Source organism: Arachis hypogaea, chromosome 16 (genome assembly GCF_003086295.3).
Source record: "Arachis hypogaea cultivar Tifrunner chromosome 16, arahy.Tifrunner.gnm2.J5K5, whole genome shotgun sequence".
NCBI lineage: Eukaryota > Viridiplantae > Streptophyta > Magnoliopsida > Fabales > Fabaceae > Arachis > Arachis hypogaea.
Genome location: NC_092051.1, coordinates 27,385,180 through 27,404,235, shown reverse-complemented (window position 1 = coordinate 27,404,235; position 19,056 = coordinate 27,385,180). Strand labels below are relative to the sequence as shown.

Sequence of the window (19,056 nt, the reverse complement as noted above, 5' to 3'; positions counted from 1 at the left end):
GTGGTGAAAATGAGGTTTGGAAGTGTTTTGGTCATGGTTCTGAAAACCGGACTGGCCGGTTCAACCGGAAAAACTGGGAACCGGTCACCTAGCCGGTCCGGGTAACGTAAAAAACCGACTGGCAAAAAACCGGTTAAAAAACCGATCGAACCAACGGTTAACCGGTGAACCGGAAGAACCGTTCGGTTTTTTAGCGATTTTTGGTTTGAAAACTAATATGCTAAACGACGTCGTTTTGGCTTAAAAAAAAAAAAAAAAAAAAAAAAAAAGGAGAAAACGCGTAAATGGAAGGAAGCCCTAATAGCAATCAGTTTCCACTTTCCACTCTCCAGAGCTCGAAATCACCAGCACCCAGCCAAGCTCGAAATCACCCAAGCTCGAAATCACCAGCACCCAGCCACCCACAGCCATCAGTGAAGCCCACCGCCATCGCCATCGCCACCGTATCCCGCAGCCAGCCATCCACAGCAGCGACGACGTTGACCACCGCAACCACCACCGCGTCCTGCTTCTCGCTGAGCCCGCCTCCTCTGTCGTCCTCGCCGAGCGTCGCCTTCTGAGGTTTTGTGTTTGATTTTGTTTGCGATTTTGCCTTCATTAGTGAATTTGTTTTTGATTGCTTCATGATTTTTGTTTGCTGCTTCTGATTTTTGTTTGCTGCTTCATGAATTTGATTTTCTTTGATTTTTTTTATTTATTTGCTGAAGTTATTTGTTCATCAGTGAATTGGGTCTTGATTGCTTCATGATTTTTGTTTGCTGCTTCTGATTTTTGTTTGCTGCTTCATGAGTTTGATTTTCTTTGAATGTTTTTTATTTATTTGCTGAGGTTATTTGTTCATCAGTGAATTGGGTTATTTGATGCTATAAATATCATATAAATGCTAATTCTGTATGATTCACAATTATATTATAATTATTGCTAATTTTAGGATTAATGAGTTGTGCACTTGTGCTCTCGAATTTATTGAAATAGGTTGAACATACAAAATGAATGAGGGGTTCTGTAATGAGTTGCAGGTATTGGTGGCTCTTCAAGCGGCGCTGACCGTTATTGGTAACTTCACAATGTGCATTGCTGCTTACAGGATATACAAATCGTCCAGCGAAGGCTCCAAGAATTTTTGAATGAAAAAGTATGTGTATATATACTTTGAATGGATGTCCTACTCTTCTCTTGTGTTGATTCTGATTGCTAAACTATATCTTCCATGAACATGCTGATCATTTACCAAAATATGTTGTTAGACAACTATAGAATAGTCCCATAGGCAAAGGCATAGGGTTCACATGATTACTTGAACTCTTTTCATTACATTGAAAAATAAAGCTTTTCAAAGCTACAAGTTTGTTCAGTTTAAGAATCAAAACACAGTACCTTATTACTTGTGAAAGTATTTTAGTAAAGATTTTGCCAAGGTATTAGTTAAGAATTGTAAATAGAAAATACTCAATAATAATCATTACATTTGAAAATTTCAACATATATTTTACATCTCTAAGATCAGCTTTGTGTGTGTTTAGATAAACTACAACTTACTAGGGTAGTGGCTGGGGTAAGCTTTTGTAGAACTCATTCGAAATAAACTTTATTGGAGAAATGTAAAGCATGTGTTATATATTGAAGCAAATGGCATTTGCATGCAGCCTTCCACGAGATCAAGTAAGCAGAGAAGTCCCCTCCAAAATGGTTTGAAGATGTGGTCCATTTCTTTCATAATTCACATGTCATTTTTCTTTTCAAGTAAAGAAAAGCCATCCCATCTTGTCTACCCTCTAAAAAAATCCATGCCACCCCATAAAGATAATGAAAGCATTCATAATGGCTCATCAGTCACAAGTCAAAGTGTCAAACTTTGATCATCCACATGGACCTAAACTTTGATGTTTGAAGTTGTTTGTGAACCTCTAATATTAAGTAATGAATAAATTATTATGTGAAATTTTAAATTTTGTTAAGTTAGAAATTATTGAATTTATATATTTAAAATTATTTTTAAGTTTTTTAATAATTTTATTTAATATTTAATTAAACCGGTTGAACCCCGATTGAACCCCGGTCGAACCAGTGAACCATTGAACCAGTGACCTCACCGGTTTATTGACCAGTCCGGTTCTCGCAACCTTGGTTTTGGTAAAAAGTGGTTTTTGGTGAACTTCGAGAGTCCATAATTTGCTCTTCAAATTTTGAATTGAGTTGTGATTTGCTGCAAATGAAAGATGATTTTATGAGCTTTTGATTGATATCAATTTTCTGAAAAATGAAATTTTGTAGAGAAAGTTATGGACGTTGGAAGTTTGGTATATAAATTTGTGTTACAGGGTATTTAAAACAGGTCTGAAGCAGCTTTCTAGAATTTTGGAAAAACGCCCATCCACACGTACGCATGGCCTATGCGTACGCATACGCATGACTCACGCGTGCCCGTTGCCTACGCGTACCCGTGGCTGCTGCCTACTGCAAAAAAAAAAAAAAAAAAAAAAAAAAAAAAAAAAAAAACTGGATTTGACTGTTTTAAACCAATTTTCCACTTCTAAACCTCCATTTTCTCCCCTTTAAGACTTAAAGGATGGTACTAGGTCCAGTAGATAAATGAAGCTAGGAAAATAAGATAACTTGAGGGTGAAGTAAGAGGTAAATGATGGCTTTTATGAAGAAAATAAGAATGTTAAAGAAGTTTAACGCTAAGGCTTGATAATTGATGATGTATTGATAATGAAATTGAAATGGCTTATGAATAATGATATATGAGATATGAGTTTCCCTGGGTAAAACCCGTGGCTCACCACCACGTGTTCCAGGTTGAACCTCGACACTCTGTTGACCCTACGTCATAAGGGTGACTGGGCACGTATAAATTCCCGGGTATGGATAGCCCCCATTGAGTGATTACTTGATGTTGAATGTGAAATCTATGCATAGGCTCTTGGGGATGCGCGACGGGGGACAGTCTAAGATTTTCGGACTTGTCGGGTTAGCTGGATAACCGACAGATGAGCCTCATCAGCCATAGGACAGGCATGCATCATATGCATTTGTTTATTTTGATTGTTATGCATTTCTTGGGTTTGCCTACTTGATATATATACCACCTGCTACCTGTTATACTTGCTACTTGCACTATCTGCTCATTACTTGTGCGTGAACTTGTTTGGTTGTTTGTCTCTGCTGCATTGTGGATGATGGAGGGATGGAGGAAAAGGTGAAACGGTTAGGTGTTATATTAGGTCTGAAATTGAGTAAGTTAGGCAGATTTAGATTACCTACCCCTGTTTATGGCTTCTGTTTAGTAATTAAGCTGGATAATTGAATAACGGAGTTCTAGGATTGCCTATGGCATTCTCAAGACCTTATTTATTATACGCATGGCACTTTTACCATGATGAGAATCTCTGGTTCTCATTCCATACTGTTTTGTTATTTTTCAGATGCAGGTCGAGAGGCTCCTCGCTAGGCGTCTAGATCCTTGAAGCGAAGTAGTTCCTGGGTGTATTATGGGTTTCTGTTTATATATATGTATATATGTGTTTAGCTTGCTCTCCAAGTAACTTGTGTATGCTACTCCTCATAGAGGTTGAGGGAGAGATAAGAGTTTATTTTGGTATTTTGATGTATTTTGGGATACTTATGTACGTATATATATATATATATATATATATATATATATATATATATATATATATATATATATATATATATATATATATCCTCCGGCCAGCCTTAGCTTCGCAGGCTGAGTCAGGAGCTAGTTATGCTGTGTTCTTGGCTTTCCTTTTCTCTTGGTTTGTCTTTATCAATACCTTTTAGGTTCTTTAGCATGCAAGTAATCTTTTCTCTTGAGCGTTACGCTTTTCATTTTGCGATTCTTGTCTACCCGTTTGTTCAAGGCTCCTAGTATATTGTCTTTTCCACTATTACCTATATATATTTTACTGTATAGAGGTTTGTAACACCACACTACCTCTGTTCTACGACTTAAGCATAAAACTCTGTATAGTAAGGTATTACAGTAAGCTACTTAACCAATACACAATGTCTGTAACCAACAACTGTAAATATCAATAATCTACCTAAAAATACACAATTTTTATCTAAAATTACAATAAACTTACGCCAAAACAACATAATCACGGGCAACTTCCAATGGTTTACTAATACTATTATCAGTATTAGTATCACCCAGCCGAATAAAATATATACAGGTATCTCAATTAAAAAATAAATACTATAAAACACACAAAAAAATACTCACAAATACATAGAGAATCATGGAAAATAAGGTTTCAATTTATCTTTTCACAAACAAAAGATTTGCAATTTTTTTCCTAATACATCACAGTTACAAAAAAGTAAATTAATATTTATTTGAAACAAAATCAATGAACACATGAAAAACACATCACCTTCACCATTAGAGACAGCACTACCACCACGACGATTTAGACCAAAGCAAATGACAGAGACATGAGAGAAAGTAGGACGGCCAAAAGGGAGATTCTCTGAGAAGATGAGCAAGGTTGTAGGTGGTGCAGTAGATCTCTTCGTCCACGAGACAGCTCAATCACAACCAAAAACAAAAGCACCAAAATATATACATTAGCATAACAACACTATACATGATGAACAGTGGCAAGCTAATAACATTGACCTTCATCTGCTTTTTCTTATCTTATCATTATTCAAAGTCTCAATCCACCAATCAACATAATAAGGGATACAAAATATTTTACTGATATAAAATAATAAATAATAAAAAATATACTAACAAAAATTCAGAGGAAGTAAATTTTGAAAAGTATTCAAAATCATAATTGAGAGGCAATCTCATTTATCACATAGGAACAAAATCTATAAAGGAAACTTTCATGCTTCAGGCAAGAATAAAACAGATGATACATCAAGTTACCTTCATAAAATACAATTGTCCCTCTGAGTCGCATATATGAGAACACATGTTAAATAGCCTTGGAGATGATTTTACACTATCTGTATCATAATGAGAGAACTTTCCAGCTAGGTAGAGTCTAGCTCGGAGAAGTCTTGTATCAGAAAATTTTCGTACATTCTCCATCAAAGCAAAGACATATACAGTGGCCAATTTTTTCCATCTACAAACTGTTGGGTAGCAGGTATATTGATCAACAGAATTCAAATATTTCATGTTAGGTCTAATTGGATGAACAGGAAGCATATCAACAACAATGTTTTCTGGTTTCTTGAAAAATCAATGCAAAGTAAATATCTGACTACGATTAAAGGAACATACATTTGTTTCCCTTCAATTAACAGGCAACCAAAATCTATTTAAAAATCACTTCCAATAACTCTATCAGCCTATACTCTATATATCCACAATATGATCAATAATTAGTAGCGAACTTTATGCAAAATTCTATAATAATGAAGATTGGGAGAAAAGCAATGCTTCCACTTGGAAACACTGCAGCAACAAGACTCATATATCAATGCAACATCCAAGCAAAAAACAGTATAGTAGAAACAGTGTACTATAGTACCTTCTCTTTGAAGAGCAATAAAAGATCATTCTGTGATACCGATTCTCCCTCGTTCTGGCTAGTGTGGAATTTTTTTCAATTTCTGAGATTTTCATAATACAAAAAAATCAGGGGTATAAAACATAGTGATATAAAATAGTGATTATAAAAAATAGTGATTCAAAATAAAATCCCTCTTTCAAATAAACTTTTAGTTCAATAAGCTCAACACTATCACACTGATCATAGCCAATATCAAATCAAACTACACTAAGAAGAAATGATAATCACACCAAGAAAAAAATAACACAACAAAAACCCCTTCACAAACTTAAAAATCAGACGAACTATAAAACAAATCACAATCACAGAAAGCCACAAACATTGGGAAAAAAGGGAAACGATTTTCATTTCGTATTTTATGAACAAAAAAGGAAAAAAACAGAGTGATTGAGGCATTATATCAAATCTAACACAATATCATACCTTCGAGGCAAATTTCGATCCACTCTGAAGACTGATCAAATCAGAAACCCTCGCTGGACCGGTCGTACAGCTCCATTGCGCGGACACACGAAAACTGGAGCTGATGGAATAGAAAATGAAAAGGTTCTTCCGATGAAATCTGTTGCTAGATCTCATCACGACAATCGATCGTTCCTCCTCAGCTAGAAAATCAAAAGGTTCTTCTGATGAAATCCGTTGTAGGATCTCATCACGAAAATCGATCGTTCCTCCTCAGCGCCTCTCTACAACTCCACAGATTTCCATCATAATCCCTGGAGAGCATTTCATGATTCACATTACAGGAGATGCGTTAAAATTCCAAAAAAAAAAAAGGGGGAATCAAAATGAGGGTTTCCTAAAGGAAGAGAAAGAAAGGAATAGGGTAAAAACGAAAGAAAGAGAAGAAGAAAGAAAGCAAGCGAACGATGGCAAAGGTGGCAAAAGTGATACGAAAGAAGAGAAATTAAAGAGAGAAAGAATCTCAATTTGAGGAAGTTGGAGGAGATGAATAGGGTTTTAACGAGAGAGAGACAAAAAGAGAACAAAGAGACAACATAAACGAAGAAAGAAAAGACAAGGAAGATGAACTAAGAAGTGGGACCCTTAAAATGACATTTTTGAAAAAAAAAAAAAGAAAATTCAAAAAAACTACAAAATACCACTTTGGATAAGAATTCTCTTCTATACCATTGTTATATAGATATTAAAATCAGTCACCAAAATTAATTATTAATATAAAATATTAAAATATAAATATATATTAAAAATAAATTAAATTATATATGTATTTATATTAAGATATATTAGTGATTGATTTTAGTAACTAATTTTAATATACAAATAATATTTTTTTATTAGATTTTTAAGTTTGTTCACGTGTACAAAAGTTTTCAAAATAAAAATAGTTACTAAATCAAATGAAATGAAATTGGTCTTATTAGTGCTGCTACTGAAGACAAATCAGGTTTATATAAGTAAGAGTAAAAGGATGTGGTCGGTGTATATGTCTATTACTTTTTGGAGGTGCATACGTAATTGTAACTTGAAAGTTGAAACAACTTGGATGAAAGGAAAAAAAGTAATAATAATATAGCTTTTTTTGTCTAAAAAAATTCCTTTTAAATATTAAATAAATAAAACATTTTGATTTTCTTTAAACATGTTGGAGTTTTAAAAACAAAATAAATTTATTTAGTAATTAAGAGAATGTTTAAGAAGATCCATTAGAAGGATGAGTAATTTCTAAGGATTTAATTTTTATACAAATTTAATTAAGGTAGATATATTACTAAAGTGATGACATGTGCAACGAAGAATAAAAGCGTATTAAATTTGTATTGACAATAAAAATAGCATATATATATATATATATATATATCCAGAAATTTGGTAGAAAAAGGATTGAAAATTAAAATATTATATAATTAAATATAATATTATATATTCATTAATATATAATCATAATTAATATTTTTTTATTAAAAAATATTAATAAGTATTTGTTATATAAAAAATTTATTTTAGTTTTTATAATTTTTTTTATTTTAGATTCAATAAAATATAAAAATTATTTATTTTTTATTAGCATACTTTGTTGAGTATTTTTGTGATAATAAATTATATTTTTATTTTTCATATCATAAAAAAATATACTATTAAATAATATAAATAAGTTGTTCTAATAATTTTGTTATATGCATTTAAAATATATTCATGAATAAAATATCTAAAATATAATTGTTTTAATGAATTTATTTAATATGTATGTTATTAATATAAGGGGTAAGTACGATTTTGGTCCCTAAAGTTTAGTGCCAGAATCGAATTCGTCCCTCTTCTAATTTTGGGTTTAAAATCGTCCTTAACGTTTTTTTCGTATTAAAATCGTCCTTTTTAATAAAATTTTTTGTTTTATTCCTAAACTACCCCTATTCCTATTTTAATAATAAAAATTATAAAATTAAAAAAAAAAAGAAAACGCATAAAAACGCGTTGAGGGGGTGGGAGAAGAAAAGGGTATACGAAGGGGGAGGGGAGGGGGACGGCGCCGGGGAGCCTCCGTCGTTGCCGCCGCCTCCTCCAGAACTTTGATGATGATGACGATGAAGGGGGAAAGGACGCGGGGGTGGGGGAAGGGGAGAGGGGGAGGGGGAAGGGGAAGGGGAAAGGGGGGAGGGTGACCGCCGCCGCCTCGCGAGCCTCGCCCGCCTCGCGAGCCTCGCCCGCCTCGCCGCCTTCGCGCCTCGCGCGCGTCGCCGCCTCTGCCTCCTCCTCCTCTCATCTTCGCCGCGTTCGTGAACCGCCGCCGTGCCCTCGCGCCTCGCCCTCCTCGCCGCATCTGCTCCTCCTAGCCCTTGCCGCCGTGACCTCCTCCTCTTCTGCTCCTCCTCCTCTGTTGAATCTTTGATTTGTTGAATCATTGTTGGTTTTGAGTTGTTGATTTTCATTGATCTCTGTTTGTTATTTGTTGTTGTGTTGGTAGTGGTGGTGGTGGTGGTTGTGTTGGGGGAAGGGGAGGACGCGGTGTGGTGGTGGTGGGGGAGAAAGGGGAGGCGGGGTAGGGTTGGAGGTGGGGGGAAGGGGTGACTGGGAGTGGGGGGAAGGGGTGACTGGTGGGGGTGGAGGTGTGGGGAAAGGGGACGCGGGGTGGTGGTGGGGGTGGGGGGAAGGGGACGCAGGATGATGGTGGGGGTGGGGGAAGGGGAGACGGGGTGGGGGTGGGGGTGGAGGGAGAGGGGAAAGGGGAGGGCATTTTTGTCAAAAAAAAAATAAAAAGGACGATTTTAATACGAAAAAAACGTTAAGGACGATTTTAAACCCAAAATTAGAAGAGGGACGAATTCGATTCTGGTTTAGGGACCAAAATCGTACTTACCCCTTAATATAATATCATGAGAAAAATAAATAAATTTTAAAATAATTTACTTTCATTATGTACTATAATATATAAATATTTTTTTAGTTATTATAAATATTAAAGTATTTTATATGATAATAGGTGAAAAATTAAGAGAAGAAATATTTAAAAAAATAAAAAAATTTAAATGTTTAAAGAATTGAAAATTTATTTAATCAAAAAGTGATTGGTAATAATATTTTTTTTCAATTTAAGAATTATTACTTATTTTTTAGTTTTATAATTTAATTATTTATCTAAAATAATTATTTACTTTATTTTTCAAATAAAATTATATAATATATAATAACTCTATATCTTTATAATTGTTAACTTTGTTCAAAAAAGTTGGAGGGGACAAATATCCGTCCCTATATATATATGAATTAAGAATAACGGTTAAGAGCTTTTCTTCATTTTTTTAATATTCAAATGAGTAAAAGTTTAACTATATACGTTATTTTAAAAATATTTTAAAAAATTTAAATTTTTTTAATTTAAAAAATAATTAAGAAGATATATTAGGATTTCCAAGATTTTTCATAAATTAAATAGTCAAGCAAGTATTAAGATCTCCTACACTAACTAATCATCAATGACTAAATGATTATATCAAAAATTAATAAAGGAAGAAGTGTTAAAATGCTCTGCATCACTACAAGGAAAATATTGAGTATCGTCAGATTTATTATTATAGAATAATGACAGATTTACTATTGGATTTACTAGTGATAACCATGTCGAATTCATTTACCGGCAGATTCTATTTTTCGACGATAAATCTGCCAATAACTTTTGGAGGAAAAATAAATTAAATTGGCACGTCCTTTATCATCGGATTTAATCTGACGATAACTCAATTTAGTAAAACGATACATTTTGGTGACCCGCAATAATTTACCATCGGAAGGTGGTGTAAATTCAAATCACAAACCCCTTCTCCCTCATTTGAACCTTCATTACCACCACCATCATCCCTCTCTCTCTTGCGTTCCAGCCGCCGCTGCCGAGACCACTGTTATCGCCATCCCCTCTCTGTCACCATCAACCGCCGCCGCCGACGCCTCCTTCTTCTCCTTCTTCCACTCCTTCTCAGTGCCGCCGCGGTCCTTTCTTCCTTTTCCTTTCGCCCTTCTTAGCCCAGAGCCTGCAGCTCCCTGCTCCGACGGCTCACGATCACTACCTCTAGCGCCAACAACAACCCGGTGCCGTCGCCTTCTTCTATCCTTCTTTGTTGCTTTCTGCACGCTACATTCAAAGTTCTTTTTTTGGAATTTTTTTTCAAATCCTGTTAGTTTTAGTTCATTAGATTGGTTTAATTAGTTTAGTTAGTTTAATTTTCTATTTTAGTAGATTTTGGTGGTTAGGATAGTTTAGTTTAGATTTATAGGTTCTGAATTATTGTTGAAAGTGTCTGGAACTATTCTGAGTTTGCTGATTCAATTAATGGAGAAATTGTTGCTGAGTTTATTTAGTTAATTGTTTGATTGTGTTCATTCATTGTGTTAAATATTATTTTGTTATTTTTCTCTTTTAAATTAACTAGACTGCTGTCTAATGAATTACGATCAACACTGCTGACTTTTTTTGTGTCATTGATGTTGAATTTTGTGAATTGATGTTGTACAGATTACTTGTTAATGCTAAGTTATGTTGTTTATGACTTTTGATACCAAATATTTGTAAATATGTCTCAAAATACTTTTTATTGAAAAGTTTGGTCAATTTCTTAAAATTATTGCTTCTTCTCCTCTTGTTTTGACTATTTGCATTGATGGAATTTGATTTGTTTTTTCATTGACTGATGTTTTTGAATTTTAAATGTTTGAGATTTCTTAACTAATATTGCAAGTTTGATATACTTTACTGTATGGAATTTGATTTGTTTAATTTTAGTTTAATTTAGTTTAGGTTTGATTAGAATTTCAATTTTAATTTTCAATCAGTTTCAAAGATAGTTTAGTTTAGTTTTCTAATCTTAGTGGATTTAGGTTGATTAAGTTAGGTTAGATTCAATACACATTAGGTTTTGAATTGTTGAAATGTTTGGAATTGTCTAATTGTGTTAATTGCTGCGTTAATGACTGTTTTGCTGAAAAATCATTGTTGAGATTGTTTGATAATTTGATATTTACAAACATATCAACAGGTAGAGGTATTATGAATTAGGCTGCTGGTCATGGTCGTAGCCGTGGTCGAGGTAGAGGAAGGGTTTCTTCCGGTAGCCCTAGGACTTCTGGCTCCTCTCCCTCTACTCTGACCACCCCGGTGACGCCACAGGTTGCAAGTTTAGCGGATCATCCGTTCTTCATGGTCCCTAATTTCAACTATGTGCCTTTGCCTACGGTGACGACGTCGCTTACTACTGCTTAGCAGCCTGCATCCACATCGACGCCGCCTCCAGCGACAGATGCCATGGCCTCGGAGTCCAGCCACGGCAGTGAGCCAGTAGCAAATGCCCCACCATCATCTCCCATTGTACGGTTGAATATTTGGCCAGATGACGGCACGAGATAAGTATCAAGTTGAGTCTCATATATTTTCTGTTTATGGTTATCGCTGAAATTGTCTAAAAATTTATTCTAGTTTAGCGGATTTAGGTTTGAATGCTGGTTAGTGTTTTTAAGTTTCAATGATTATGGTTAATTTTGTTACTGAAAGATCCTGATAATTGATTTCTGTCTAGTGGATTTAGGTTGATTTGGTTGCCTATTTAGTGTTTCATGTTTAAATGATTATGGTTGTTGCTGGAAGTTCCTAAAAATAGATTCTTTTTTTAGTGGATTTAAGTTGATTTGGTTGGCTGGCAAGGCTTTAAGTTTCAATGATTATGATTAACTTTACTGATAAAAGTTCCTGCTAATTGATTCCTGTCTAGTGAATTTAGGTTGATTCTTGTTTGTGGGTTGTTAGGTTTGTGCCGAACAATAACGCGTGTACTCAGGAGATGACCAATGTCATCAAGTTGATGTACGACCATCCTTGGCCCAGCTACACGAAGATTCCGCTGAGACCAGGGAGCGATGGTTTCAGAAATGGGCGGTAATTATTTTTTTTTTTTTATGTACAAACCTTTTTAGCTAGAATATCTTCTATCTTGTTTAAATAATTTTAAAGTTTCTTTGTTGCAGCTGCACTTTAGGTGAGATGCTGAGTACAACCTTACCATCAGGAAGATATTCGACAATAGAATGAGTTGGCGGCTCCAGCAGATGCTGGATGATGTTCGTCAGGGGCGGGACCACTGGAGGCAGTGGCTTCGACCGGACATAAAGAAGGCTTTGTTTGTTCATTGGGAGATCGATGAGGGATTCCGACATCGGCGTCCCACCAATAGAACTAACAGAGCCTCGGTCAGGTCATCCAGGTATACTGGCAGCTCAATGACCTTCATGAAGATGGTCATGCTGATCTGTAAAGTGACTTTAATTTTGTTAATAACGTAGTTATATTCTTTTGCATATCAATACTCGGCATCCTAATCATATTGTTTCAATGCAACATGTGCAACCAAAGTCGCTGGATCGCGAAGCGACGTTAGCGGAGACATTCAAGTACACCCACACGCTGAAGAAGAAAAAAGAGACATTTGCTTATCAGTGGTCTCAACCATTATGTGAGTAAACATACATTTAATTATCTTCTGCTATAAAATTATTAGAGATTAACTGTATATCTGTCGGCGTACTAATCACAATAACTTGTGTTAATTACACATGAGTCCTATACACATATATTAGAGGCCACGACTCAACAATTTCAGCAAGGTGGGGAGGACGCCGCCGCTTGGAGCTGCAGTCATCGATCCCGATGCGGTTTGGCGTGAGACCGCCTCAGTGCCGTACAAGAACCGCGTATATAGGATGGGGTCGTTCTTCGCTAGTAGCCTCCGCACATTCATATTGAGGCCGTCATCAGGCTCCACCACTAGTCGAGCCGTCGAGCCCGAGGAATGAGGTTGCAGGTGCAGGAGCTCCAACGCAACCTTCAACAACCGGCTCAGGAGCTTAATGATTATTGGGAGAAGTATTAGAAGATCCTCAACCTCGTGACATCTACGGATGAGCTCAGGTTGGAGTGGAGGGAGTCGCTGGAGCGGATGTAGCGTATGAAGGCTCAGATATAGGTGTACCAGGCCTAGATGCACGCCGCTGGCATCGACGTTGCTGGTGGCAGCACGGCATACGAACATTACCGCCTTCTGCGCTGCCGACTCAGGACCACGGGACCGACGACGACGACGACTACCTAGATCTGTAGTTATTAGTTTTTCGTTTTATTGTTTCATTGTATTTATTGATACACTTGACTTTTAATTTATTTGAACATTGTATTATTTATTTTAAATAAAAATTTTTCATTATTTATGAATGAACCACTAATTGTGTGAAAAAATTTAAATTTAAAGTTAAAATTGACTATTTATTTCAAATTTAAAAAAAATTGACATTATAGTCAGAATCACCATAGGAATAATCCGACGGTAATAGTCCGTGAAATAACATTTTTGGTACCAACAATACCGTCGGAAGAATCCACCAGTAATTAATTGCTTTTCCGAGCAGATAATCTATTGCAACATCCGAAAAAATTCTGACGGTAAATATTTACCAATGAGATTTATACCGTTTGTTTGTTTTTTACGGTAATTAAATTATCGTCAGATTTTATTCGTTTTTTTTTTTTTATGGTAAATCCAACGGTACTCAACATTTTTCTTGTTAGGCATACATGCAACAATAAATAAGAAAACAAATTACCATCAATCACAAACTATCTATATTCATTAATTTTAATTTACATAGCTCAAATTTGGTAAATGTAAACTAGCCTTTCATTATCCAGTCCAAAAATAAAAAATAAAACTAGCCCTTCATTATAGATAAAGCTAACTTCCACATCTACAAAGTTATCCACCAAGCCAACAAATGCTTTGCTATAACTTAAAATAAATAAATAAATGAATAAAAAAAAGAACAACACCAAATATACAACACATGTTATTTCTATCTACTTATATTATATAAAGGGTAGCATGAATATTTGACAACAAAATAGAGAGAAATAATGGTTTAATTATTCTGTTAGTCTCTATAGTTTCACCAAATTTTTAATTAGGTCCTTATACCTTTTTTCCTTTCAATTGAGTTTCTACACTGTTTTAATTTTGTAATTATGTCCTTCCTAGTGTAAAAAATATTAGAGTTAACTGAATATTTCTTCACAAAGTGAAGGTATTTATAATTAAAAACTTAATTATATCTTGGAATACATGTATTTTGGTAAAAATATTATGTTAATTTTAACATTTTTAACATAAAAATGACGTAATTACAAAATTAAAAGCAGTGTAGAGATCCAATTGAAAGGTAAAAATGTATAGGAACCTAACTAAAAATTTAGTAAAACTATAGGGACCAATAGAGTAATTAAACCTAAAATAATCCAATATGGGGAGTGGTGTGACTAACAAAGCTTTTCAAGAATTGTCCAAACCAACTTGACAACAATTTCTCCATGCCTCTCCTCAAAAGCCACCAATGCAAGTAATCAATTTAGCCAAGAATGATATATAATACTAACACATGGGCATGGTAAGTAGATCATCATATTCATTCATTCTTGTTATGGGATTCCTCTGATTGGTTGGTTGCAGATGCATCTACAGCCTCAGACAACTCTGATCCCTCAGGATCAACATCTATGAAGATGAAGTGGAAAGAGTTAGTGTTATAAACAAGAAGCAAAATTATATGTTGTATAATGGACAATATAAACTACATGTTTGGATATAAAGCAATGCAAAGAAAGAAGTATAGCATACCGAAGAGTGACTTGATGGATGGCTTCTTTGATCTGGAACTTTTCTTCTTCAATTCAGCTATAAGAAAGCCAAAAGCAAAATTAACTGAGAGGAACAATATTTATTACTTCACGGGTTCATTTTTAGTTGTTATGATTATTTTTGTGTTACATCCTTTGAATTTTTACAATTGGATACAAAGTTGTATGCATACATGACAATGATAGGTAATATTATCTAATGATATATGAAAGGAGAAAAAAGTGATAGATCAAATTTTGAACATAAGAGGAGAAAAAAGAAATGTACCCATTCCAGGAACTTGATAGTCATTGACGATTTCAAAGTTCTTGTATGTATATCCCACAAAATTCATGTCCTTAGATGAAAGCATCTGTGACATAATATTATTAATTATTGCACATTTATAAGCAATATCAGTATATCACAATTGTGAAGAGAACTTAGTAAAGATAATTCTCATTAATAAATAAACATATAAGGTTACCTTTCTCCATGGACCAGATCTTGATGCTGATTTCAGAACATGGTTATCTGACTGTTGATGCCAAATAGTAAAATGAGGAAATATATCAAAGATGAAATGACCTTGGATATGTAGCTACATAAAATATACATGAAACTAAAAGACTCAAATACCTCTTCAAACTTTTCAAAATTTTGAGTATCTAACTCATCATTGACTTCAGGAATAAATGCAGCTTCCATTTGATACAACTTGTCCCAAACAACACCATTAAAAAATGGATGAGCCTATAGAAGGAAAACATGAAAACGGTGACCTCTATATTCAAATTTCTATATAATAAATCTCAGAATATAGAAAAGGACACACCATACAACACCTTTATTTCATCTGCGCCATTTGATCCTAGCCTCTGAGGGACGTTACACAAAAGCTTACTAATAAGATCTTTAGCCTCTGGAGATAGTCTTGCTTCTTCTGGAAATTTCAAGTGAGATTTCCAGTTTACTATCTGCATAAAATAGTAAACTATGGTTAAACCTATGAACTCCTATGTTTACAATCAACTAATGGATCCATGTTTAAAAAAATTAGAGCAAATCGAAATAATATTCGAAAATATACAATCAGTAAAAATTTTGATAATAAATATTACCTTCCTACATGTTGACATTGGATCATCAGAATAAAAAGGTGGATATCCCACCAACATTTCATACATAATGGCTCCAAGTGACCACCTGGGAATTTGATAACAATCATCATATCAGGATAAAATGTGCAACTTAGAAGTATTTAACTTACAAGTATTTTCTATAAATGAACGAAAATCATTACGCTTGCAAAGTATTTTAATGAAAAGGCAGCACGTTATTTTGGAGTTTGTGAAATTAATAGCCTTCAGATTACTAGGTAGCAATCTTACTATTGTTCTAAGGCTCACTTTCTTAATACTTAAATTAAAGACACAAGGGAAAAAAAGAAGTAACAAAGTATTCACCTAGGACTGATGAAGCAAAAGAAAACTAAAACCAATTTTAATGGAAATTCACATTATTAAACTCACCAATCACATTCCATCCCATAACCCTTTTTCAATAAGACTTCTGGAGCAATATAATCAGGTGTACCAACAGTAGAATAGGCCTGTATAGGGATAAAGGCACAAAAAGTATTTCATGTTTTCGTCAGATGGAAAAGAAAATACCATAGTTAGAATTATAATTTGCACCAGAAAAGTACTTCTAAACTAAAAAGTTCACTAGAAACTGATTGCTAGATTTAAGTGGAAAAAGATGATAAAAAGAATTTTAATACTTCAACCACCCATAATCTTTATCCAACTACTACCAAATATTCATGGCTCCTTCTCTTGCATTATAAAGGCAAAATGTATAACAGTGCTCAATTGTACACACTGTCATACTAAACGACAAAGAAACACACAATACTAATGAACTTACAAGAGTCCTTCTGTTTTGCTGCCAGTGTTCCAACTGTTCTTGTTGTGTGCGTTTTGGAGTTGTGCCATCATTTTGTGCAGATCCCTGAAGATTTTGACCTACAGAAAGATCTGCTTCTTCAAGTGTACTACAGTCTAATGGTTTACAAAGTCCAAAATCTGACAGCCTCACATGTCCGAATCTATCGAGCAATAAATTATCAGGCTTAATGTCCCTGCAACATAAAGTTTTGAAAATTTATATTGATCAAGTTTGTTTTGGTTTCAAACAACTACTAAAAAACTATGGTTACAAATGTAAGCAAATCCCCTTTTTGCGTACATCAAACAACTTTTATTCATGGATTATACTCAAAACTATATGGAATGCAATCATTAAATGACTTATCTCTACCAATGAATTTCATAATTAATCTATTTTTTTATACTACTTTTCATTCAACTCTAAGCCTACATAGAATAGTTTTATTTAGCATAACAGAGTATACTATGCTAATATCAAGTAAATGGACAGTTCTGTAGATACCTATGTATGTAATTGTGTTTATGTATAGACTCAATAGCCAGAACGGTTTCTCCTATATAAAAACGGGTTTCATCTTCAGTCAAGATGTCCTTTCTCATAAGTAGAGTCATCATATCCCCACCAGGTAGGTACTCCATAATAAGATACAGATGATCCTCATCTTGAAAAGAACAATAAAGTTTGACTATGCAATTGCTGTCAACCTCGGCAAGGAGATTTCTCTCAGCTCTAACATGTTCTACCTACAAAGATTGAGATACATTATGGAAAAATAATGACAACTTCGAATGCATAAAAGCTATTCTTTTGTAGAAGAAAATATCTGAAAACCTGGCCTCTACGAAGCATCTCTGCTTTCTTTAATTTTTTCATTGCATATACATGACCTGTTGTCTTTTCTCTACATACTCTAACCTGCAACATTTTCAAACTTCAGAAGAAATCATAATTGTTGGAGGGCAGGGGCATGTATATAATATGAATAGGAAGAAGATGGGATAGTTGAGCATGTCAATTACTTATAATAAGCTCATAGATACCTCTCCAAATGCACCTTTGCCAATCATGGTCAATAACTCGAAATCATCAACTCCCATCTTATGCCTCTGAAGGCGCATATATTCAGTTTCTTTTTTCTCTAGAAATTTAAGTAGGTTGTTTTGATCCTCCTCAGACACATCAGCATCAGCTAACTTCTTTTCCAAGATGGTTCGACTGTCACCAATGAAGTATTAGAAAATTTTAAAAAAGTTTCCAATGCAACTAGGATAATGAAAATCAACATCATGTACATATAATAATAATTTCTACATTCTTTAGCCAAGCAAGGAGGGAAATAGTAATTATCACCAAGGTGATATTGGATTGTACCTCAAAGGAAAATTACAATATAAACTCCTAACAGTAACTCAAAAATCCATTGATACTTGATTCTAATTATATCACTACCTTTGCCTAATAAATGCCAAAACTTTAGTAAGTTAACAACAAAAGTCACAGCAACCATTTAGGAGTATTCAAGCTTAAGAGCTAATTAGTACCTAGAAGCTAGAACTCACTAAATTCTAACTACTTTGGTTCCTACTAGAGTCATTGAGGTACTAGTTTTAAAATTCTTAGGAATTAAAATCTTCCAACTTTCCACAATCCTTATAGAACAAAGAGTCTCACATCCAAACACACATGATATTAATTAAAACATGGATAAGATTGAAAAAAAAAGCATATATATATAAATATATACCGCTCCTTCCTTTCCTGAAGGCTCTTCATTTGCTCTTTGTAATGATTCTCAATATACTGTTTAGCTGCTGCAACCTTCTGCTTTGTGACATTTGAAAGAGCTGCTTCATCCATGGGAGCACCATTATTATCCTCTTCTCCATCACCTTCTTTCCTTCTGCTAGCGCTCTTCCCTTTCTCTCGTGGCTGAAATTTGTGAAGCCAACTTCTTGCAGAATCCATTGCTTCTTTCTATTTGTTTTCCACAACCTCCAACAGCGCCTCAATTGCAATCAACAAGAATTCATCGTTTTCAACCAAAATTGCAATCAATCTACAAAATACGAGCACAGATCATGCAAATGATTTTCTGTATTGAACATTGTATCAATCATCAATTCATATATAAACAATGAGGGATATTTACATGTTCTACGTCAAAATCGTGGTTTCAGAGCATATGAGAAGCCAAAAACCGCAAAAGAGAATTGGATTGAAAGAAAAAGATGATTTATATGAATATGAATGAGGGAAGAAATAATGCGTTTGATTTTTGTAGGAATAAGCAGAGAATTCGGAATGCCATGTAATTAATAGTTGGGAGTGAAGGGAAGAACGAAGGAGATACAACTCCAAATTTATATATGTTTTCCAACCCC

At 34.4% G+C, this 19,056-nt stretch overlaps 1 protein-coding gene and 1 long non-coding RNA gene across 3 annotated transcripts; one reads left to right on the top strand and one right to left on the bottom strand.

The window, feature by feature from the left end:
• Positions 1–309: 309 nt before the first annotated feature.
• LOC112758734 (uncharacterized) lies at positions 310–3,601 on the top strand. Of its 2 annotated transcripts, none has more exons than XR_003179806.3 (3): positions 310–561; positions 1,020–1,135; positions 1,647–1,952. It is a non-coding gene; the product is annotated as an uncharacterized lncRNA (long non-coding RNA). The 2 variants fall into 2 exon arrangements; XR_011874134.1 differs by lacking the exon at positions 1,647–1,952 and adding an exon at positions 3,429–3,601 and having other exon boundaries at positions 332–561.
• Positions 3,602–13,642: 10,041 nt separating this feature from the next.
• Positions 13,643–19,056, bottom strand: LOC112759007 (uncharacterized). Its single transcript, XM_025807810.3, has 14 exons — positions 18,825–19,056; positions 18,420–18,731; positions 17,716–17,890; positions 17,507–17,590; positions 17,177–17,418; positions 16,652–16,865; positions 16,255–16,334; positions 15,844–15,928; positions 15,568–15,699; positions 15,362–15,475; positions 15,210–15,260; positions 15,011–15,095; positions 14,723–14,779; positions 13,643–14,599 (listed from the first exon to the last, which is right to left on the bottom strand). The coding sequence occupies exons 2-14, from the start codon at positions 18,638–18,640 to the stop codon at positions 14,511–14,513; spliced, it is 1,629 nt and encodes a 542-aa protein (XP_025663595.1). The 5' UTR covers positions 18,641–18,731; positions 18,825–19,056; the 3' UTR covers positions 13,643–14,510.